This window comes from Carassius gibelio, chromosome B15 (genome assembly GCF_023724105.1).
Source record: "Carassius gibelio isolate Cgi1373 ecotype wild population from Czech Republic chromosome B15, carGib1.2-hapl.c, whole genome shotgun sequence".
In the NCBI taxonomy this organism is placed as follows: Eukaryota; Metazoa; Chordata; class Actinopteri; order Cypriniformes; family Cyprinidae; genus Carassius; species Carassius gibelio.
In genome coordinates this window covers 5,196,092-5,220,903 of record NC_068410.1, presented here as the reverse complement: position 1 = coordinate 5,220,903, position 24,812 = coordinate 5,196,092, and the positions used below count along the sequence as shown (strand labels likewise).

Genomic DNA, 24,812 nt, shown 5'->3' with positions numbered 1-24,812 from the left:
CATCCTTTAGACCACACTCAAAGTATGTGCCATATTGAATGAAAAAAAACAAGGAAGTGAAGGATAGATGTGTGGCCTATCTTAAGGTTTTTGCACAATGCTCGTCTTCCAGAGTTTTGTGTGACCAGGAATTGTTTTGGACAGACATATTTTTAGGAAGTGACAGAAACTATTATTGCATAGACTGTACGTCTGTACCTCATAGGCTTGCTTTCATTCATGAAAAAAAAAATGGAGTTTACGTCACAGAAAGACTTAGATATACATTAAGTATGTCATTTGAGAGTTTGCTTTGAATATATTACTAGTATTTTTTTCTGGTTTTTGAAAGAAGTCTCATATGCTCACCAAGGCTGCAAATATTTGATTGAAAAAATATGTAGTAAAATACTAAAATATTGTTACAATTTCAAATAATTATTTTCTGTTTAAATACATCTTAAAATTTAATTTATTCCTGTCATGGAAAAGCTGAATTTACAGCATTATTTCTACAGTCTTGATGCTCACATGGTCCTTCAGAAACCATTCTAATATGCTGATTTTATGCACAAAAAAAATAGATCAATTAATGCATCTTTGGTGAATAAAAGTATTAATTGTGTTGCAAAAAGAAAAAAAATCAATCGGTTGTTATATACTGAAAATATATAATGTCATAGGCGAGCTTATGAAGAGACATTCAGAAATTCTGTTCAGATTGAAAAGATACCAAATCTGAAATCAAAAATCAGAGGTAAAGACAAAATCTAAACAATGACAATGTGAAAAAACACTAGTATTTGCAAACACACACACATCTGTGCTGAGTTAAGACATGTGTCACACACCCTTGTCTTTGTCTTCTGTCTACTTATTGATCTCAGAGTCTCTGAGGGATTCCAGATGATCCCGGAGTAGTCAGAGAGGAATAAAAACCTATTAGACAAATAAATAGATGGTATAAATAAGTAATGCTCTGCTTGAGAAACAGGTGATGCCAGCACACGTACCGAAGTGTAACCTTGACTTCATGACACGTGCGTCGTCAGCGTTTCCTCCGTCAGGGTGAAGACGGGCTGCCCTTTACCTCACAACAGCGGTGGAGGCCTGCACACACACTACACAGACAAAGACCTCCATCTAAAGTGCACAAATACCTCAAAATGCCATGCTGGGCTTACACTTCCAATTAAAGCACAATACACTGCTCATATGACCACAGGAGCAGAATATTACATCTCAGCAAAAGACTGAGTAATAACTCACTTTCACCACCTCAGAAATGACAGTAAAATTGAACGGTTGGATGAATTTGCTCTTTAATAGGTAGTTCAACCAAAACTGAAAACCCTGCCATTGATATGTAGACAAATACATTCTTGTATGACCCAGGTTTGATCTTAAAAGAATGGCAATACAGATTTGGTGGACAGTAAAGATATTCATATTCTCATGACTTATAGAATGAAAATAAAAAAAGTTATGTGATCATTAACTATCCAACTTTCAAAACACTGCTCTTTTTCATACAATGAATGAATATTGTAGCCACACTGTCAGAAACAAATTGAAATAAATAAATAATAAATCTGCCAATACATTAACTGTTAAGCTTACAGATATTTCATTTAATCCTAAAGCTCAACAATTTATTGTATAATTCAAAATATGAGAAAAGCACCTGTGAAAATTCGATATGGAAAATTCCTCGATATTAACACTGTTTTTATGAAGTACAGGGAGAAAATGATCAGAATAGACTAAATATTGTACATTTGTAATCAATGAATTTACAAAACTTTTCTAGTGGTTTCTAGTGGACTCCATAAGAATGAAAATTTTTTTTTACCTATCATGTGTTCCCAGGGAATCGAACCCCCAACCTTGCGCTCGCTTGCTTGCTAACACAATAGTTGAGCTACAGGAACACCACATTTCTACAGGAGCTACAGGAACAACTTAATTAAATATATTTAATTGACATAAAAAAAATTATTTCCAAAAACTAGTAACATATTGACTATAGAAATATCCACTATTTTCTATGACCTTTTAAGATATAATTAATGCCCACGACATCTCTAGGCCTGGAAATCACACAATTGGAATTTCCTGATATTTACAAATTTGCAGGAACATAAAAATCAAATTTGTTGTAATTTAATGTTATTACTTTTTTCTTCCTCATTTTATTTATTTGTATATTTATTAACAGTTGTGATCGCCACTTGATTTTATAATATTGAAAAGAAAAAGAGCCGGACACTTGCACGCCTCCAAAACAATTCAACCGCTGTGCGAAGAGCAAAAAATTTCCCAGAGAGTAAAATACTTGAAAAAAGCCCACACACTCTCGAAAATCAAGAAGTCACGATGCAAGATGTAAGCAGTGTAAGCAATTTACAGAAAAATAAAGAAATAACATGGCAAACGTTTCAGTCACATGTTGACCATTTTCAATGCAAAGCTAACAATTCTGGAACGGTGAGCCATCCTGATTTACACGATCAAACCAGAACAAGCACAGCTTGGACATTCTGCTTAACATCTTCATTTGTGTTCCACAAAATAAAGTCAGTCACGCAACATAAAACGAGTAAATTATGACATATTTGTTTTCTTATTTTAAGCCAGTATATATTTTTCTTGTGGACAGCGTTAAGTGGCATCCACTCAGAGTTGCCATTTTGCTCCAGGGCAGGCCGGCCCTCCTCTGTTCACTATCTGATCTACACCAAGGACAGATCAAGTGATTACACAGGCTTATGTGTGTGGTCTGCCAAAAAGGACAGTGAGATGTGTTGCCAAAGAGAAAGAGAGTGTCTGCGCAAGTTTTGTTGGATAGCACCTGTGTGTGTGTTTGCGTGTGTATGTGTGTGTGTGGAAAGCCGGACAGGATGACACCCTGGTGACAGTGTGATTAATGATCAGAAACACAAAAGACCATAGCTCTTCACCCGATAAGAGACCCCCCCACCGCCCACCCCCGTCCTACCGTCCACACAACCTACCCACAATCCATACAGATCGAAGCTCCGCTTGAACTGAAAGATTCACCGGCCAATCAATGCCTGACCCCCCCACAGTTCATCTGATACTGCAGCAACACCAGGAGAACAGAAAGAGCCTTCATACATGATAACACACCACAATCTGCATGTGCATCATAAAACAAACTACAATCAAATATTTAAATGTAATATCAAAATATATAAAATTTAAATATGAAATATGTTTATTATTTATCAGGCATTCTCGAAGTTCAATTGGACCGAGCCACTAAATTAGACACACCCCTTTTTCTAAAACCCCGCCCTACAAAGATGCTACTGATTTAGATATTCTTGCCAAAATCAGAATTTTAATTTAGTTAGAAATAAATGTTTATTTAAATGTTGAAGGAAATGTATTCAAATAAATAAATAAAGCTCATTGGTTTGCACTTTACCTGATGATAACTATACACTAAAATTTAAACTGATTCTAAAATACATAAAAAATTCCAAAGAAAAATGCCCAGTGAAAATAATAACTGCAAAAACTTAAAATAAAATATAACGTAAAGTAAATTTGACATTAGTATTAAAATAAAACAAATGTGAAAAAGCTATTACATTTGTCTGCATATGGTTGTGCAACATATTTATGTATACTTGAGCTTGTGGAGTGTGTGTGTGTGCATGCATATGTGATTGTGTACACTTGTTTGCACATTTATGATGCATGTAGTGTATGCACATGTTCACAGGCTTGTATATTTGAGTGTGTGTGTGTAAGTGAGAGTGTCTATACTCTATGTAGACGTGCCGTGATGAAAAGACCAGCGTTAACTACAAAACTGGTTCGTGGAACAACAAAACTCAGCAGGCGAAACTAATCAAGCAACACAGTCCTTCATGTAAACAATCGAGAGGGCTTTTGTTTATATTCTTTTAAAAGCCACATCTTAATTTCATGCTAGATTCCATCATCCTAAACGTACCTTTCAGTACGGTATACATTTCTTTACATTATCTGAGCTTCTGTGCAATATACAGTAAAGGTTTTCAGTGTGTAGGCTGAAGTCCTGTGCTGAGAGACTCTCAGTAGAGCGTGTTTTATTGAACATTACTCATCCTAGAGTCGCTCTAAAGATTCTCTGCCTCATTAGTGAACCAACATTCAAACCATCAGCTCAATCAGTCGGTATTTCAGCAGAATCAATCATTGTATCGGTTAACAAACGTGAACTAATTCCCCTGTCATGCCATAAAGCAAGCCATACACATAGCTTTGTGAGAGACCATAAAAATGCCCCCCAACTGTGTAAAATCTATAATTAAAATGATTTTCGTCAGACGTAATTATCTGCTTATTCATTATGAACCATCTAGTGGTCCCCCAGACCTTGTAAGAACACCTGTGGGGACACAACAGGGTTATAACGGTCAAATAGAACAAAACAAAATACATGTCAAATAAAATAAATGAATTAGTTAAATTCACAACAACTGGATGTAACATAGCTAATGATAGTATAATAAAACAGTGAACCAGCCCTGCCACACAGTTTCTACATAAACTTATTTATTTTACTTATTTCAATCAAAGTGACGCAAATCACAGATGCACAGAAACAACAATAATAGGCAGAAGTTCTGAAAGCAGCGGTCACATTGTGTGGCACACTGGGACGATCAGATGACCGGAGTTATCTCTCTATCGCTGTCTGTCTGTTATTCAGTGAGATGACAGCGTGACATTAATGTGAAGGACAGAGAGAAGCATGAGGAGCCCGTCTGATACTGACACACGTGTGACACTTCACACACACATCTCACGTGCCATATTTACTGCCTGAAAGTCACAAGTGTCACTCACATTCACACTGACAAGCCCTGCAGACTGATGAGCCAAGCATCACAACTAAACTGATAATTACGTTACACAACTGTTGTAAAGTGTTTGTCTCAGTCTAATAGAAATCATACATTATGTGTCTGGACAGTCCAAATGAGTAGCAGATCTAAACAGAAAATATTGACATCTATTTGTTTGTTTTATTAATGTTACAAATATTAGTGCAAAGAAATAATTTTGACCGTTTTGAAGCATATTCACAAAAAAATGAAAGAACTATAATACAGTAAAACATTAATAATACAGAGCAAAGATGCAATACACTTAAGGCATGGTTCATCCCTACATGATAACATTTTCTCAGCATAGAATGATTTCTGAAAGATCAAATGACACTGAAGACTGGAATTGTGGCAGATTCCAGTTCACTTTTGCATCACATGAATTCATTACATTTTAAAATACATTAAATTTAGCTATTTTAAATTGTGATAAAATTTCACAATATTCCTGTTTTTATTTGATCAAATAATATTTGAGAGGCTTCTTTCAAAAATTATCAATTAAAATTGTTATCAACCCCACAGTGTAAACATAAAAAATGTGTTTTACACAAATGTACTGTACACAATAAACCAAACAAATCGGAACTGAGCTGTGTGTGTGTGTGTGTGTGCGCGCAGATGGGTGTTTTTACAGTAGTAAAGATGGCACACAATAAAATTCATGTCTTGAAATGCATGTGTTTGGCATGTGAGTAAAAGCCAGATCTCAAATATGATTGCAATATTATGGTGACATCTAAACTCTAGTGAATCTCATCTCTCTGACATGTGGAGTTATCCTCCTCAACATCCTTCAGACCTTCTGATTTGGAATGCGGGCCAATAATATTTCAGCTGTGAGAGGGCTATGAAACAGGGCTGGTCGATATATCTCTGTGTTTATGTGTGTGCTCTCAATGGCTTTTGTTTGTTTGTTTGTTTCAGTCAGAGGAACCATTATTGTAATACCGGTTGATAAAATTTAGATTATGCATATAAGTTTATATGCATTACTATAACAAAGCTAAAGTAAATACATTAACAAAAAATTGGTGAAGGATTTAATACGGAAACTGATAGATATATGATATTTATTAAATATTATACCTTTTATGGTCTTTATAGGAAACCTAATAAACAAACACACTATAAAAAACTATTTTAAAAGATCACTTCATCACATTTTACAAGAAAATACCATTTCAGTCTACTGTATTTGCTTCAAAATTTCACGTTTGATTCAATGTGTTACTTTTTGCTATGGCTAGCAATGTTTTAATAATCAAATTAAAATTATCGTGAAATTCACAATGTTTCATAATTTCATATCATCAGCAAAGCAAACACTTTACCACTCAGTCAATTTACTAAGATCTAAGTATCTTTCTTCATCTTTAAGTGTCATACAAATAGGAGGAGCTTGTTTCAACTACCAATCTCACAGTCTAATATTCGCAGAGGTGCTATGATCGTGCCATTTTGTCTATATTGGGGTGCTCAAATGTCTGAATTCACATAGCACTACATGTTTTCTCCCAATAAGTTAAACTACAGCACATTCTGATAATACTGTAAATAAAAATCTGAAAAGAAGAAGCTTTAAATAAATATTTTAACTAGGGGTGCTCCGATCACGATCGGCCGATCGTTATGCGCATCTCGTCAGTAAAGCCGGTTTTCTAATCAGCGGTTAATTCCATCAGGTGCGTGATTTCACATAGAGCAGCTGTTACTACACAGAGCCGTTGTTAATAGAGAAGATGCGCAAATCCACTTCATTTTCTGCGTTTTTTGGCGCATTTTCTCAGTTAACAACGGCTCTGTGTAGTAACAGCTGCTCTATGTGAAATCACGCACCTGATGGAATTAACCGCTGATTAGAAAACCGGCTTTACTGATGAGATGCGCATTAACGATCGGCCGATCGTGATCGGAGCACCCCTAATTTTAATATGCGTGAATAAATCCAACCACCCCTAGATTTCATTTTCATTTTCCATAATCCGTGACTGACAGAAGAATATCAAGACTCAAACTGACACAGGCAGAGTGAAAGATGATCAGGTAGGGGACAAGTGATTTTTAAAACATTTTAGCCGGTTACATATCATTTGGTTGAGTTGCGCTTCAGTAAAGCACTTCATTGTAGTAATATGATGATTATCTCTTCAGCGCGTAACACGAGCAAGACAAACAACAATGCAGAATTTTAATATGGGACTGTCATACACATAACATTATACTGAGAACACTATTATAATAAAACGCAGTGAATTTTCTGAGTGTAACTGCCATGTTAAAGTGTCTCCAAAATAGTTCATTCAGAGCCGCGAAGACACATTCACTTGTGCATTTGAGGCATTTTATGTCGATAGCCTATACATCGTAATATTAACGTTACGTTGTATAAATTACGTTTATTAGCGTATTCTATATGAGATAAATGAAATCCCAGTTATATGCTTCATTCACATGCTTCCTATCATATTTCTAATTCTACTAGTCATCTTCAGCACACTCGGAACTGCAGAATAATTACTGTCATATAATAACATTATAAGGAGAGCACTATTGTAAAAAATGTTGTGAATTCTTAGACGTTTAATGTTAACTGTCTTTTAATCAAAACATAAAAAATTGAAACTGCAAGGCGCCGTTACACATTGTCCCTGTGTGTTAACGTCAGTAATTATGACTGTCGAATGTCTGATTTGACTCTTGGTAATGTATTTTGCCCCACCCCCAACACACATAATTCGACTATTGGCAAGATTCAAAAATTCCGATTCGACTTTGTAAATCCTACGTCTGGGACACCCTTACATCCATCAATTACAATATGCTGTACATTAAAGTGCATTGGACAAAATTATCAATAAGAAACCTTTCTGTTTGCTTGGTTGGCTGAATTTTGCTCCAGAGAATCTGTGGTTATTTGTGAGTGTTTGTAAGAGTGAAAGAGAGACAGAGAGAGAGAGAGAGAGAGAGAGAGAAATAGAGACAATAAGACAACAAATGAGATATAGATACGAGGTGAGATAGAGAAAATGTGTTTTCTTCCTGCATCTTAATGTGTTTGTACTTGAGTCATTGATCAAGTAAACTTGTGTTCGGTGCATTGGGAGCATCTTCTTTAATTAAAGATTCTGCGGGCGACTACATCGGCAGAGGTACAACTGCAAATCAAGATAATCTTTCAGAAGGCAACGTGAGTCCCGAGACTCCACAGAAGCAATGACAACAGTGATTACAATAAGATTAATTTAGCGCAAAATGCATTCGCTGTTGTTCAAATGTAACAGTCGAGGGAGACGAGGAAGAGTAAATGGCAGGAATTATGTTCAAGGTGTTTCTTCAACTACACACACACTGGGCCCTGTGGGAGAAAGTGCTCTTCAAACACACTTTCCACACTAGTTTATATTTGCTTCAATCACTGACAATGTCAAACAGTGGACATGCATGAATTCTGACGTAAGCGAATGTCATTTCCAACACTTTTTGAAATAAAATGGCCAATTCCTTCGTCTCTTCAAGACTTATTTCATATCTAGCTTTTAAATCATCCTAGATACACAATAATAAAAAAATATTCAGTGCAGATGATATATACCTAGATTTATCTTTGTTTTCTTGACACATCACATGTCGCATTTCATCTCAAGCGCTTCTAAGACACTGCTGTTTCCTTGGTAACTACTGGAAGTGCATTAACCTTTGAAGAAACTTTATTAGTAGTAAAATTGTGTGGGTGGAAATAGCGTCACCACCAAGGGACAATCAACACTGACAAAGGTTGAAAGAAATCATATTCACATTAAGAATAAAATAGTTTATAACTATGTTAAAATTATAATCATATTAACGTTAGTTTATATTTGCCACTTTATGTTATTGTTGTTTTATTATTTCTATGTAGCTTCTTAATATAATTTATTATATTAAGCTTTATTTCAGTTTTAATACTATTTTAGTAAAAAATATATTTTTATATTCATATATTATTTAAGGTGAATTTAAATTAATTTCAAATTATTTTTAAAAGTTAGTTAGTTTAGTTTAATAATAATTTTAGTTGATAAAAACACTGTTTCAGATTGAAAGTCTGAGTCTGGTTACACAATAAAACCTATAAAGAGTATTTGAAAAGTAGTTAAAACTAATGATAAACCCCTTATGAAAAAGTTTCAATTTTAACGCGCCCTTCGTTTAAAACGAAGAAATCAATGCCTTAGACATAAAACTTCCTCAAACCAAACTTAAAAATATCAATCCTATTATCTCATTCTATTATGATTTCATCAAAGCTTTGTATCAAAGTTTACAGGATATAATGGTCTAGTAAATACCTGTAAGAACTTAAAATAAATTTTCCCAGAGAGTTGACGAAAACATCGTAAATGTATCCTCCGGTGGAGATAAGTTGGATCAAGGCCAGGCAACAGCACAGTGCTGATAAAGCCAGATAATACACTCTCTATTTTTCATTTCCTAAAAGACATTATGAACCTGCGCCTCGGAACGCCACAATATCACTCACGTTCTGTAGGAAATAAACAGAGGCCGATATGAAGCAGCAGCTCTGCTCGCAGCTGAAGCGTTTGGAGAAAGCAGAGAGGGGTCTGGAGAGCTCGCTCGAGTCTCATGACTCATAAAGCTGCACCCCTCTAGATTAACTCCAAGAACGGATCAGAAGAGATGAGGGCTGATGGGGAAGGTTTCGAGTTCTGTTCATCAGTACAGCATCCAGCCTTCAGGCTACTAAACAAACCCCTGAGCTGCTCATTAAACAGATACCGACACAATGCACATCAATATTTCATAGCATGTGTACAGGTGCTTAGCATTACACACACATACACGCTCAGACTCTTCGGGATTGATGCTGTATAGAATTAAAAGAGCTGGGAATGTTTATGAATATAAGAGCACTGATTAATCCAACATGTTTGTGCGCTTTAGAAACAGCTGTGTACTGGTACAGAATTATAAAAGCAGCTCTGAGATGCTGTGGCGGGAGGGAAATGCAGTGCACATCTCACAAAAATGAAACGTTAGCACTTACAATCTGTGTAGTAAACACCTGAAACTTGAGCTAGAGACTATTTAAACAACTTAGTCAGCACCTTTACCTAAATCAAGCTTCAAACATCCGCATCTTTGAATTCAATCTTTATAATGTTGTATATGCTATCTGCACTTTGTTTCACAAGTTAAATGAGGTTCATGTATTTTTGATACCTGTATCACATATGAAACAACTTAAATAATTGAGACGGGGTGATTGAGTCAACTCTTTACTATTGTTGTGACTAGATTTAGCATTTCAATGGTATTTGAGCTTGAATTGCTCCAGTTGCCTTAGCGTTATACATTTTTTATATATATACTTTTGAATATTGCTGACTCGTATGATCACTAAGTCTGCATTTATTTGATCAAAAATATAAGAAAAACTGGAAAATTTAATTGCAATTGAAAATAAAGTATATTTTGGTGATATTATATTTATAGATTTGGCGATAAACAAAAATCTCATTTTCAATGGTGAAAAAATACAAATCTTTTTTAACATTGTAAGCTGCAAAAAAAAAAGTCTTTAGAAAATAAAAAATAAAAAATTACTAACACCTAACTTCTGAATGGTAGAGTGTCTTTTTTCACATATTAGTATATCTTGTTCCTCATTAATGTGAAAATAGTAACATTTTCTGTTGAATAAGTGTGTAATTTCCATGCTACTAACATGACCAAATGAAAAAGCATAAATTTTAAAGACATTAAAGATCATATTAAATGTGAAAAATTTGCACATCAAAAGTAAATATTATAATTTTGGTGTACTGTATGTGTTTTCTGGTAGAGGCCGGTCAAGGGAATAATTACAGTTTTAGAGCAACATGAGTCATCTTAAATAGTTCACACAAAAATGAAAACTGTCGCCATATATTCACCCTCATGTTGTTCCAAACCTGTATGACTTACTTTCTCCCGTTGAACATAAAAGGCATTTTGAATAATGTGGTAAACCAAACAGCTGCTGATACTCATTGACTTTAATGGGGGGAAGAACAGCTACCGTCAACCAACATTCATCAAAATATCTTTATGTTCAACAAAAGAAAGAAATTCATACAGGTTTGGAACAACTGGAGGATGAGTAAATGATTTTTATTTTTGGCTGAATTATTCCAAAATATGGCATTACGTTGTTCACACAATTATACTAGATCACTAAAACTCATCTATATTCAGCCAAAAACAACAAGAAAGGGAGTAGCAGCTAAGACACGAGGTAAAATCTAACAGCTAATGTGTTGAAGTGAGAGAAGCTTCAGCATCACACACAGAAACCCTCCCGTAAATGTAAGAAGACACTCTCACTGATTGCCTCGGTGGACCGAGACTCTCCTGGCATGGTAAACAAAAATCTACTGATGAAAACAATGGAGCCGCGCATCTATTCCAGCCTCACCTCTCCTTTTCTCCTCCTCCACTCGCTATCTTTTCTCATGCAAAAGCGTTCAGCCACTCCAGGGAAGAGGAGAGATGCGGACAATTATTTCCTGGCCCGGACGTGGCGGAGCTGTGAGTGACAAATGAAAGGATTGAAATAGCTTCTCTTTTAAAAAGCAAGAGAGCTGCCAAATCAGAGATCATCTTTAATATCTCACCCGGGAGAGGAGGAGAAAGACGGATAGAAATGGAAACTGGCATCTTTCAATTCTTTGAAAAGCAGCGCTAAATGTCGCACTTAAGAAAGAAGCTGAGCTGGAATAACACTACATATTCATGAATCCCCTCACAGAGGGATCAGTGTGCTTCACCCATCAGCTAATGGGAAAATATTCAAACGATCACATGACCAGACGGTTTGAGTGGGTGGTGGACTTCTTGCAAAGTCAATAAAACCAATAATTAAGAAAGTTGGAACACCACAAAACGCTTTAAATGGACAAACAATTTCATTCAAACGATCCTAAGATAATAGCTTTCTAAAAGCACAGATTCGAAGAGCAATTTCAGTATATTTAGGCTTCCACAAACACAATGGGTTTTCAAACCCATGGGATTCTCATTGTACATTTTTCTTGCCACTCTCACCAAAGTGAATGTTGGACTCAAAAAAAAGAAAAAAAAAAATCTGCAAAAAGCATTCCTTTTGACGTGAATGCTGTATTTTAAGTCTTCTGAAGACAACTAATAAAAAAAGGCCCCAATTTAATCCATTATTCATTGAAAATCATAAAGAAAGCAATGTCTGAATGTTTGTTTCACTGAATCAATTGATCCAGTTCACAAAATCTAAATGATTTGATCACATATGTTCTGATCCAGTTCTCAAGTTCGGGTTTGTAGCTGCATCCAAAATGGAATGCTCTTGAGTAAGTACTTCTTTTTGAGCCGATGCCGATATCTTGGAAAGATATCTTGGCCCCCCTATAGATGATATAATTTTTTTTTAATATTATTATTATTAATATTTAAGAAATTTTAAATAATTTGCCTATGGATTAACAATTGTGTAAAAGATACATAATTATACTTTAGATTACAGTATTTTTCACAAATAAATATTAAATACAATTATAATATAAAAAAGTAAACACTGTAACCAACAGGGCAGTTTTGTGCATTGGGAATCATATTTTTTTAAATAAAGCCAGGGTAACCCTCATTTTACATACAGCACACAGTGAAAATTAGATGAAAAAATTATATAAATGTGTATTTGTTTAATACTAATGACAAATGAAAAAATATTATATTGTTTGCCTTTCTATTACTAATATGCCTAATATAAAATAAATCAATATAATTCTTTCTGTATACATTAATTCCTTTGTTTAAACCGTTCTATCTGAATATTAGACAGACTTCTATCCATATTAGACAGAACTGTTAATGACAACAACGAACAAGAGCGAGAGTGTGAGCATTGTGTGGTCAGCCGCTGTCCCTCTCAGTGCCGTCAAAAAATAAAAGTCCTGCCTCAAACACATCGACCAAGCAGGAAAAATGTAAAAAATGCCAAATTTCGGCCGATATAGACCACTGAAACTGAGTCAAATTATATATTGAAAAGATCCAATTCAAAGAATGAATCGTTACTGAACTGGATGGGATCATCAGCAACCAATAACATTTCAGAGTTCCTCACACATTTTTTTAAAAATACTTGACTCATGCAGATTAAATAATTTATTTTTTGTTGCATAATTTAAAAGACTTGGAATATAATGCGCAAGCCATATGGACCACTTTTATGATGCTTTTTTGTCATTCTGGATCTTGACAGCCAAAGTCCTTATTCACTTCTATTATATTAAAAGGAATGGCAAGAATACTCTTTAAACAAATCAAAAAAACAAAAACAAAAAAAAACAACTATTGACTAATTTTGCTTGTCCAACAGCCTAATGAAAACATGGAAATTCATGCAGGTCTATGCATCAGGGTAATACAAAATTCCTCACATTTCATTTCCATGCTCTCTTTCATATTCCATAAATTCTTTTCGATGCACAGAAGGATGAATGCATGCTGGGAAACAGCGAGTGGTACTAAGGATGTGGGCCTCTTCAGAAAATCGCAAATTACGGCAATCTCAGAACACACACACAAACTAAATGAGAAGCAATGATGGCAACAGAACACATACATCTCTCACAAAACAAATAGGGAGAAATGTTCTCAAACATTATATTTGGATGAGGCCAAATGGTTTGTAAAGACAGGGAATCTCATTTTCCACCCTGGCACGTAGCCTCATGGATTTTCTATCACAGCCCTGTGGAGAGTCCTGTCTAACCTGTCCGTCCTTTGTTTGCACCGGGTGAGGTTTGATGGAAGACAAAGACACAGACAAAAAAGTTAATGAAAACAAGCTTTCATGGCTTTTAAAGGAATAATTCATTAATGACTCTTATTTTTAAGTTATTTTTCATTACTTCAGAGCACAAGTCCACTTTTATGATACTTCTGCATCCGTTTTGAAGCTTGAATGTTTATGAGGGTGAGTAAATGTTGTCAGAAGGGTAATTTTTTTGGTTTATTGTTCCTTTAAATATATTATATTTTGAAACCTCTGACAACAATGACAGATAAATCATGGCAGACACAGAGTCTGGTGCTTTCAAATCTACAACACGTGCTGTATTTTCAGATATTATCAACAGACATATGAAGCTGACTCATGCTGACTGGCTTTTGCCGAAGCCGAGAAGTTTAAATGAGGAATATTTTGTCACTTTGCTTTGCTTTGATATTTCAAGTAAAGTACAATCGCAAACCATACACTTGTGGCGAACAAGCTTCAGGATTTAACACGCACATCATTGCTGTAGACATAACAAATGCTATGAGGAATAAGTCATCATTGCTCGGCAGAGAGCCTGCTGGGAGCTGACAGAGATGGTGAGAGTCCGCAGGGTGTACGTCGATGGAGAGATGGAAAAGAGAAAAATTGTGTGATGGCTGAATATCAGCTTCCATAGCGAGATGAGTGAGTGGCTGCTGCTTTTGGCTGATATGTGTCATATCACATCCAAAAATGATTTTCATCAAACGATTGACAGGCCAAACTGCAAAGGAGTGGAAATAAGCAAGGACGGGTAAAGCAGTCCAATAACCAATTATTTCAAAAGACATGCATTTGCACAAAAAAATAAAGAAATACATTGATTTTCAAAAAGACTGAATGATTGAACCTTTAACATGCAAAAAGAAAACATAAAAGTTTTGGACAGAAGTCTCTTATGCTCATCCAGACTGCATTCAATTGGTCAACAATACAGTAAAAGCTGAGTAATATTGTAAAATATTATTATATATTAAAATATAATATATTCATATATTTTAAAATGTAGTTTATTCTTGTGATGTCAAAGCTGAATTTTCAGCAGCCATTTCTTATTATTATCCATGTTGAATACAGAAGTGCTGCTTAATATTTTTGTGGATACCTTTTTTTTTTTTTTTGATGATTCTTTGATGAATAGAAAGTCCAAATGAACAGCATTTATTTGAAATAGAAATCTTTTGTAACAATGCAAAAGTCTTTATTGTCACTTTTGATCAATTTATTGCATCCTTTCTGAATACTTCTAATTGAAGGAGTACTACAGCATGTAAATATCCACACAAGGCTAAAAGACGAACGAGCTACAAAACTCCCATTTTGATTTCATGTATAAACATTAACCAACAAACTGAATTCTGTTGGATATTGTCATTTATATCTGTACATTCCCAGTTGGTGTCATTTGTATGCTTGAGAAAATTATCTAATATTATCACTGTTCTATCGAATCTGAATCTGTACAAAGATGTTTTCCGCTTCAGATTTCCTCAACCGATTACAAAAAGAATTGAATTCCAGGAGAGAACGCATACGAGGCATCTTTCTTGATTATGTAGAAAATTATTAGGGTTTCCCAAGATAACTCCAGTGCGTGGGCTGTAAATGTTTGTTCTGTCAGCACTTTAGACATGTAACGGAGGCTCATATTCCTTCATCTTTTCATCCTTTTCTCAATTACAGGAAAGCCTGTGAACTCACTGGCTCTCACTGAGAGATTAGAGCGCACGAGTCGGGCACTATTAGGTTGCTTTTCTGCTCCTGATTTGCATGTTCTCGTTGTAAAGCTGTGTTGGGTTGATTTTAACGTTCATTCCATCAAGACAGGTGGGTCCTTCAGTGCCCTTTGGTTTTTATTACTTGTCGTTTTAACATGTCATGTCCAGTTAGGACAAAGTGTACACTTGCAAAACACAAACTTTCTTAATTTACCTGCCGACCTGTAAATGCCTTCTATAGCAGATGTTTTTCTTACTAAATTAGAGAGGCGTTTGCCTTGTATTTCAGTGCTAAATGACTTTCGTAGAACTTTCTATTTGTTCCCTTTATTGTTCCCTTTATATCAACCCCAGTCCACTCCAGTGTGTTTCAATAATGGCCCTGTCTCTGACTAGAGAGAAATGAAAATATGGCACAGAAATCAACGTTTTTCAAACAAACACAATTACAAGGCAATTTGTAAAGTGCTGTGCAAAGTAATGTTCAATTGCTCTTCTTCAGAGGTGAGCGCCTTGTGAGAAGCGTTCCCTCAGCGCTGTGATTTGTACCCGTCTCATTGGTAAAAAGCTTTCCTGCACCCTGTGCCAAGAGCGGACATTACCGGTTAAATTGCACATCATTTAGGTGAATGGTGTATTTGAACAAGTGGAGATGATGGCTTGGATGAAATCGGACAAACTCGGCTTCTTCTTTGAGGTGATTGGTTTATACAACCCTCAGGGGAAAATGGTTTGTTTGATAAAAACAGGAACTGGAATAGAACATTGACAAACATCATTTCAAGGGGCTAAAAATGGTTATTGTGGCAGAATGAGCTAAAATTAAGACAACATTAGAAAACATTCCAGATGGGTGCAAAACAAAATGCTTCTAATGCATTGAGCCATGGATCATGCATGGTGCACAGGTTCAAATCTGGTCTCTGTCACACCCATATCCAGTAATACTAAAATAACAATAAAAAACTCATATCATTCTCAATAACAGCTGTATAATAAAGTTCAAAAATACATTAAAATAACAAAATGAAGTCACTTTTCACTACTCTCACTATTAAAACTAATGTTCAACACTAGATTGGGATCTTCAAGTTTTGAAGTCTCTTTTGTTCATCAAAGCTGCATTTATTTGATCACAAATATAGTAAAAGCAAAAATACTGTGAAATATATATATATATATATATATATATATATATATATATATATTAAAACAATTGATCACAATAAATCACATCCACAATAAAAGTTTTTGTTTATATGATATATGTGTGTGTACTGCGTTTATTTATCATTCATATGTAAAGACACATACAAACAGTATATAGTTTTTATTTTATTTTATTTACATGTATATATTTATATTGATATAATTTATATTATATATATTTAGTACTGTATATCTAAAAAAAAATGTTTAAATATACATGCATGTGTATGTATAGATAATAAATATGCACAAACTTTTATTTTGCATGTGATTAATCGCAATTAATCGTTACCCAGCACCTATATATATATGATGGCAAATCTGAATTTTCCACAGTCATTACTCCAGTTTTCAATGTCAAATTATCCTTCTAATATGCTAACTTGCTGCTTAAGAAACATTAGAAGTTTGTGCTACTTAATATTTTTTTTGTAAAACATTGATACAGTTTTGTAAAACTGAGATTCCTTGATGAGTAAAACATTTAAAAGAGCAGCATTTATTTGAAATATAAATATTTTGCTATCACTTTTAATCTCTTCAATGCATCTTTGAGGAACAAAAAACATAATTTTCTTAAAGAATAATATACAGTAACAGTTGCATTCTACCTCAAGAACAAGGTAAAGGACCATTCAGTCTTGGGTAAAATGCCCACGGGGAGCTATAGTGATATAGTGTAAATATAGAGACTATAATGATATGGCAGTAAATAGTGATAAACAGGAAAGCAGTGCAGTGATATTGTTGCTGTTTAGTGATTCAGTGGTGTTCAGTGAGTACAGGCCGGTCATCAGCAGTGCCATTGTATTCTCCTTCAGGCTGTGTTCCGGCCGGCACCTGTTATAAAGTGCTGCGGTCGTCTCGCACAATTGGCCCTGTAATTTCAAAAAAGGTCACAGAGGCTGTGGCATAATTCAATATTCTTATAGCGCTGTATTAACTACATATTTAATCACTGAGGGTAGGACAGTGACGGAGCGTCCTGGTGTGGCAGGGCAACAGAACATATGCAGACCAAAGTGCTGCTGTCAGCAACACACGAAAGATGAGCGCACGGCTCCTTCAAGTGCCTGCCCCCATGATGCACAGCTACCAAATCTGCTGCGTTATACATTCGGTCAGATATCTAGCAATGACCCATAGTCCACCTGTTTTCCTATTCATCTTTTCTCATTTTCTCATATAGAGGTGTAAATATAACCGATTACAAGCCTATATAAGGGATAATGTACAGATAGACAGTCATTATCCCCAAATAAATCTGACAAGGATGATCACGATGTGAAGCAGACGGGTTTTTAATCACCATAAAGGAGGTAATTTGGCAATAATGCATGACTGACTGTACTTACTTATATATATATATATATATTTACTAAGAAGAAAGAGTCCAAAGAGAGGTAAGAGAAAGTAAATTACTACAGCTGTGTATAGCAAAGCTACTGTATATAGGAAATAGTGTATTTCAGTCAAATTAGCATCATTATTTAAAATATATTTTCGCCACTTTTATAGTATGAGGTTAGAAGTCAGAAAAGTTTGTCAAAAACAAACTTGTGTTGCTTGTTTTAGGCCTGTGGCCCAACATGAATATTGGCTAACCAAAAAGGCAAGGTCTTTTACAGCCAATAGTCCCACATGAGTACTAGTAAAGGTATACTGATGGAAAGTGAATCAATGGAACAGGTCGATTCAGAAAATAACTTATTTGCAATGCAATTATTCAGACTGTTAAGTGAACCATTTCAACTAATTTGTTGAAAAGAACAGACCAAATAGTTCCAAATATCTCCATTCTAACTGATCTGTTGAGATTAACAGAACAAACTGTTCACAAATCATCCACTTATTCATTTCACATTTGCAATAGTGAACACAGCGAAAAGATCTGGGAAAAAGCACCGGAGTAACACTATTCATTTGCTTTCAAATTATAGTGAACTGACAACTAATATTCCGAAATATTTTTGAAGTCGGCTAAATTGGTTACAACGCATCTATTTCTGAAATGTGATGAATTCATGAATGACAAAACATATAAAAAAAAATAACTTTTATCCATCTGGACTTGATTGGTTCGTCAGGGAGAAAAAAAAACTAGAATGAACCACAGGCCAAATATAAATTTGCTCAAAACAAGATCTAAATAGCTTTTATTGGTTGGTAAGAGGAAGAGAAAATCACTATATTTTGATTAAAGATTAATTGTTTCCCCTTTAGCGTACTGTGCAGCAATGAATCATTTGAAATAGACCAGGCATGTATATTTAAAAAAGTAAATACAGTCAATTTTGATTTCATATTGACTAATAAGTGTTCAGTAATATCAGAGGAACTTAGATCATCGATGTACACAGTCTTCACACAACACGACACCAGGATCATCAAAGAAACTCTGAGACTGTCAGGTGGTTAGAGAATGCAGCCCATCATGCTCAGCTGCACACTGTTCATCTGTTTACAGCTCAGCGGCGGTTCCTGCGCAGCGCATCAGGTGGAGTGAATTGGACTTCGGGCAGGACGCGCCTGACTCAGCCCTGTTCATTAACGCTGCTATATCGGGCTCCAGCTATCAATGCAAGCTCGCAGCGAGCAAAAGGCATCACTGCACGCCTGCTCACGACTGAAATTACAGCCGCCTCCAACGGCACACCAGAAAAGAACATTAAACCCAGAGAGACGCGCACCAACAGACCGAGCTGACAAGTAAATTGTTTCTGAAGCAGCAGGCAAAGGAATACGGGGAAAGGAGGGGGAACGAAGGGAGATGAGAAGGAGGGAAGGTAAACAAGTGAGGAGAAGGAATCATAACGGACAGGAGTGTGAAGCAATAAAGAGGAAAGTGGGTGAATAACAGGATGATTTGGGGATGTATCATCCTGGCTGATGTGAATTAGGGAGAGAAAGCCTAGAAATGGAGAAAGTGAGGGCCAAAGAGAGCTCATCGCAGAAGTCGGTCATGATGAATTGCAGGAATAAACTACGCTTTACAGGGAACGTACAATATGCTGCAAGCGATGAAAAAACTGATGACACGCTCGCTCAGGTGTCCTTAGGTAAAAGTGTACAAGATTAAAAAAGCTTCAGAGGAATAGTTCACCCACACAGTAAATATTTAGCTTTGTCTTCGTTTATTAACTCTCGTGTAATTTCAAACCCACATGACTTTTTCTTGTGTGAATCATGCATGAATCATCTGATTTTTTTTTTATATACAGTACCATTCAAAAGTTATTCAGCAAAGATGCATTAAATAGATCAGAAGTGACAATAAAGAAAATAAGAATTCTACAAAGGATTTATATTTTAAATAAATGCTTTTCTTCTGAACTTTTTGTTCATCAAAGAATCTCGGGGGGTGGGGGGTATCCCGGTTTCCACAAAAATATGAAGCATCACAGCTGTTCAACATAGCTAATAATTAGAAATGATTATTGAGCAGAAAATCATCATGTTAGGTTGATTTCTGAAGAACTGTGTTACACAGAAAACTGGAGTAATGATGCTGGAAATTCAGCTTTGCATCACAGGAATGAATTACATGTTCAAATATACTACAGTAGAAAACAGTAGTATTAAATTGTAAGAATATGTCATAATATTTACTGTTTTTTGATTAAAAAAATGCAGCCTTAATGATGCAAAAACAAAAACTTAAATGCACTTATCATTTGACTATAATCTGGTATAATTCGGTCACATGGACTATTTTATGGCAATATTATTGTGCGTTTTTGTCATTTTGGAGATTTATAGAACCAGTCTACATTTACTTTCTATACTTGGACAAGAACAGCCAGACCCAGGACAAAAATGAACTTTACTCTAAATCAAGAAAGTGATATGAGTTTGGGACAACATGAGGCTTGGTAAATTATTTTGAGGTGAACTGTCCCTTTAAAAGCTCAGTGGTTCCAACATGACTCATAACATTTAAACCACCACCTTAAATTCTCAAAACCATGATAAATGAACACAGTCAGAAGACAGCAGTCACTCGTGACTGATGGCTGCCGTTTATCTTGAAATCCTCCTTTGTTTAACATTATTCATCATTCACCTGAAGTAGTGAACCGGTTGATCTGACAATCCCTTCAATGGTGTCCATCACACAAACAGACAGTTCATCAAATGAATAGAAAACACACCAGAGCCACATGGAAAGACACATAAGCCCGCACTGCAGAATATAAAAAATGAGTTCCTTCTGTGCAAGTGTTCCCGTAAAAATAAATGGGTTTTTCAAAGTTTAGGTGCAGTTAGTAGGTTTATGTGTCTGTCACATAGCTTGGAAATAAACTGGGAATCCACAACAGAATCTAGGAATAAAACACAAAACACAGGGATCATGCACGCTTACCTGGAACCAAAGGACCCTCCGACAGCTCAGACTGGACAAGCTGTAGCAAAGTGAAAATGATGAGGACTCTGGCGCCTGACCATGTGACCCGCATCATTCTTAGAGAGATGGCATCCCTGGATGTCTCAGAGATTAATCTGGACAGATAAAGAGAAAAACAAAACATTTATATTGGAGGAAATTTCTACTTACATTTTTGGACTTGATGAAAGTGAAAAAGTGAAAGTGATTTGATATACAGCAACAAGTATGGTGACCCATACTCAGAATTTGTGCTCTGCATATAACCCATCCAAAGTGCACACACACAGCAGTGAACACACACACACTCACACTGTGAACACACACCCAGAGCAGTGGGCAGTCTTGCTCAAGGGCACCTCAGTCATGGTATTGCCGGCCCGAGACTCGAACCAACAACCTTAGGGTTGGGAGTCAAACTTTCTATTTTACTCATATTATTTCTCATTTCTATTTAGTTTAACTTGAAGTACTAAAATAAAACTAATAAATAAAAGTATAAAATAAAAACATATTAAAACAACCCAAACAACATTACTGAAACTTTAAACTAAAATTAAAGTTAAAAAACAAAATAATTAAATCTATTGCAAAATCTGAAAAACAAAAAAAACAATATATATATATATATATATGTTTTTTTTTTTTTGTTTTTTTTTTAAGCCAACTGACCAGTTTTGTATTATATATATATATATATATATATATATATATATATAGCATACAAAACTGGTCAATTGGCATAAAAATATCCCTCAAAATCTTTTTGCTTAATACCAGTGCACTGAATCTAAACACAAAATCTTCAGTCCGTTGTCAATACACAATCAGATGTAAAGAGTTGAATTTTGTGATACAGAAGACTGAAAGATTAAAATCCATTTTCTCATGTACCAGACTTATTTGGATCAATGCTCAAGGCTGATAAGAAATCTCATGCTCAGTAGGAATATTGCCTGTTGGTTCAAAATGAATCTGTTGGTAACTCTGATCAACCATCTGCAAAATACAAGCGCAGATTGTGCACTAGCCCAGCCTGATCTGAAACCAAAATCAAAGCATCACATTCTTAGGATGCAATATTATTTTTAAGAGATGATATGAACATGCATGACAAAACACAACTAATCCACAAATATAAAATGGCTTTTAGGGGTCAGTTTTTACTAAGTATGTCATTTTGGTCATGCAAAACAAAACAAAATAAAATAAAATAAAATAAAATAAAATAAAATAAAATAAAATAAAATAGCAAAGGAACATACTCAAAATTCACTTTATAAACACCTCTACTTTTCAAAGACACTTCATAATTCTCTTTAGCCGTAATGGCTTGTTTGTGGTAGACACTGTAAGCTTGTTGACAGAAAGGCTTTATTCTCCTCTTATCGTAGGACACACAGTAAACATTCTCCCTGTCTCCATTTGGACTGTTTCCTGGCCATGGAGCTGAAACGGTGGAAGAGAGCTCTATCTGATTGAAGCAACCGGCCGCCTCATTGTGACACTCGTACCTTATCGTCCTTTATTTCCCCCAGTGTTCTGGCAGCCTGATAAAATTATTGTGCCTAACAACTGCATAATTTGCATGCCATGATGAGAACCATTTACCATGAACCAGACGATCGAGTAAGAGTTGCATTTATTTTCAGCTCTTGCGTTATTTTCCCTCGTTCCCTCATTCATAAAACACTCAGGTCCGCTTCTTCCAAGTATTCTGTGGTGGACACAGGAGGGTCGGATTGAATTCTTCCAGATAATTGTGTCAGATAGGCAGCCAAAAGCGTCTTTCACAAGCGATCAGATAAACACCCAATTACCAGCGGTGAGATGCCACTGTCGGCGGGGCAGAGGGGGTGCACCGCACCAAGATGGCCTCCTCACCTGACACTCTTCGCCAATGAGTTTAGGCAGAGGAGACAGCTAAGAGTAATTATTCAATTCTGTTGATTAATGAATACAACCATTGAAGATAATGGAAGATTTATGTGTAGGACCTCCTCTTTCCAAATTACATGCACATGAATTGGGCCAATCAGCAACAAACAGACCTGAGCCTACAAAAAAATCGGTTTCTCCAGTTTATCTTTGCAAACACATCTTATTTATGAGCAAGAAATGTATGTGCAAATCTGAAGCATTTCAGAGAAAGATGGTGTGTCAAATTCCAGCTTAAAAAAAATGACCTAGAGACAATACAAAAAATAATACAATAATAATACAAATAATGAATATAATGAAATGATAATAATATTTATAATTATTTCATTTAAATGTAATTATAAAACTTAAATTATAACTTTAAGTTATTATATATTTATAATATTAAATTATAAATAGAACATATAAAAGGATACATAAAAATATGAAAAGTCCTTGAAAGTTAATTTAAAATTATTAAGAAATAAATGTAATGAGACAATTTATTAATTAATATCTATTTACTAACAGTGATGAAAAAATATGCAATCTCCCATGAACCCATGGCTTAATCTGTGCCAGAACAAGCCGAATCTGGCACCTCCGAAATCCGATCCATCACCTGATTTTGGCGGATCCCTCTCCTCTGCGTTTCAGTATGGCAGAGTATGGCAATTGCCATACCCTAGCCCAGTCAGGTGTGCCGTGAAAAACTATCCAAACTTCATATCTCTATTATAATTTGTTAGGTTTTTTTGTTTTGTTTAGTTTTTTAAAATCAAAATACAAATATTTAACCAATGATAATTATTAAAAAGAGCTTGTCAGTAAAACTTCATAACGCCAATGGATCCTCAAGCTCTCAGCGAAACCTTGTAACTTCACACCGTCTCCACTCAAATTGACGCACCGCGCACAGCCTGGAGGAAACACATCTCCGCTTTCGCGAAGTGTAAATAAATAGCTTATATTTGAATTGCACAGCATTTTCTTTACTCATACACCATGTCTATAAAGGTTATTTTTGAGTGTTTGAAGATCGGAGAAATAGGTTATTTGCTATTTAGCCAATCATTTATATCATGACATTTTGGCCAAGTGGATTTAATAAAAAGAAAAATTAAGCGCCCATATAGCAACGATGAACGTTATAAACCTGTAAAAGTTGATGAAAGTGTATAATGCGCTGCACTTGCCTCAGATGCGGCCAAAAAAAAGGTCTCCTCATTCAACATCACCGTCTGATAAAACACCAACACTGAAGCCGCAGTTTTGTTTAATTATTGACTTTTCTCCCCATTTTTTCTTCCCCCTGCATTTCAGTATGAAATTGTTTTATCAACACCCACAATAGACATCATATTGTGTGTATTTGGTTACTTAGGCTAAACAAACTACAAAAAATAACGTTATAAAGCGTATAAAGCTGGCTCACTAATAGCCTATTATATAAGCAGCTTTATACGCGCAAACTTTACAAAATACAGGCACATAATACAGCTTCTGGAGCTCGCAAGTACCAAATGGGTTAAAATGTGTGCAAATTATACATTTTTGTGACAATGCATTGACCTGATTAAATATAACTCTATTATACAGAGATTTTTCAAATAAAATCCCACAACTTTTTCTACAATTTTCAGGCCTGGAAATTGCAGTTTTAAAATCGCATGGCATTTCCAGGTTATTCATGACCTTACAGACCCTAAAAGCAACTGATGCATGCTATTAATCACTTAAACTGGTCTTCCAATGTGATTGCGTGAATGCTCCGTTACCTATCCCTTCTGTAATCATGTGCCGGATCCGTTACCTCACTTTGTTCCGGGACCTCGCAATTTACAAATTAAGCACTG

At 35.3% G+C, this 24,812-nt stretch overlaps 1 protein-coding gene across 5 annotated transcripts in view; it reads right to left on the bottom strand.

Annotated features, from left to right (window-relative positions):
• The window catches only part of robo1 (roundabout, axon guidance receptor, homolog 1 (Drosophila)), a 257,538-nt gene that overhangs the window by 209,220 nt on the left and 23,506 nt on the right, over positions 1-24,812 (bottom strand). For all 5 annotated transcript variants that reach the window (XM_052575870.1, XM_052575869.1, XM_052575873.1 and 2 more), the window contains one exon: positions 21,016-21,152. In XM_052575870.1, the coding sequence (XP_052431830.1) occupies positions 21,016-21,112 (97 nt within the window). In that variant the 5' untranslated portion in view covers positions 21,113-21,152. The remainder of the gene's footprint in view (positions 1-21,015; positions 21,153-24,812) is intronic.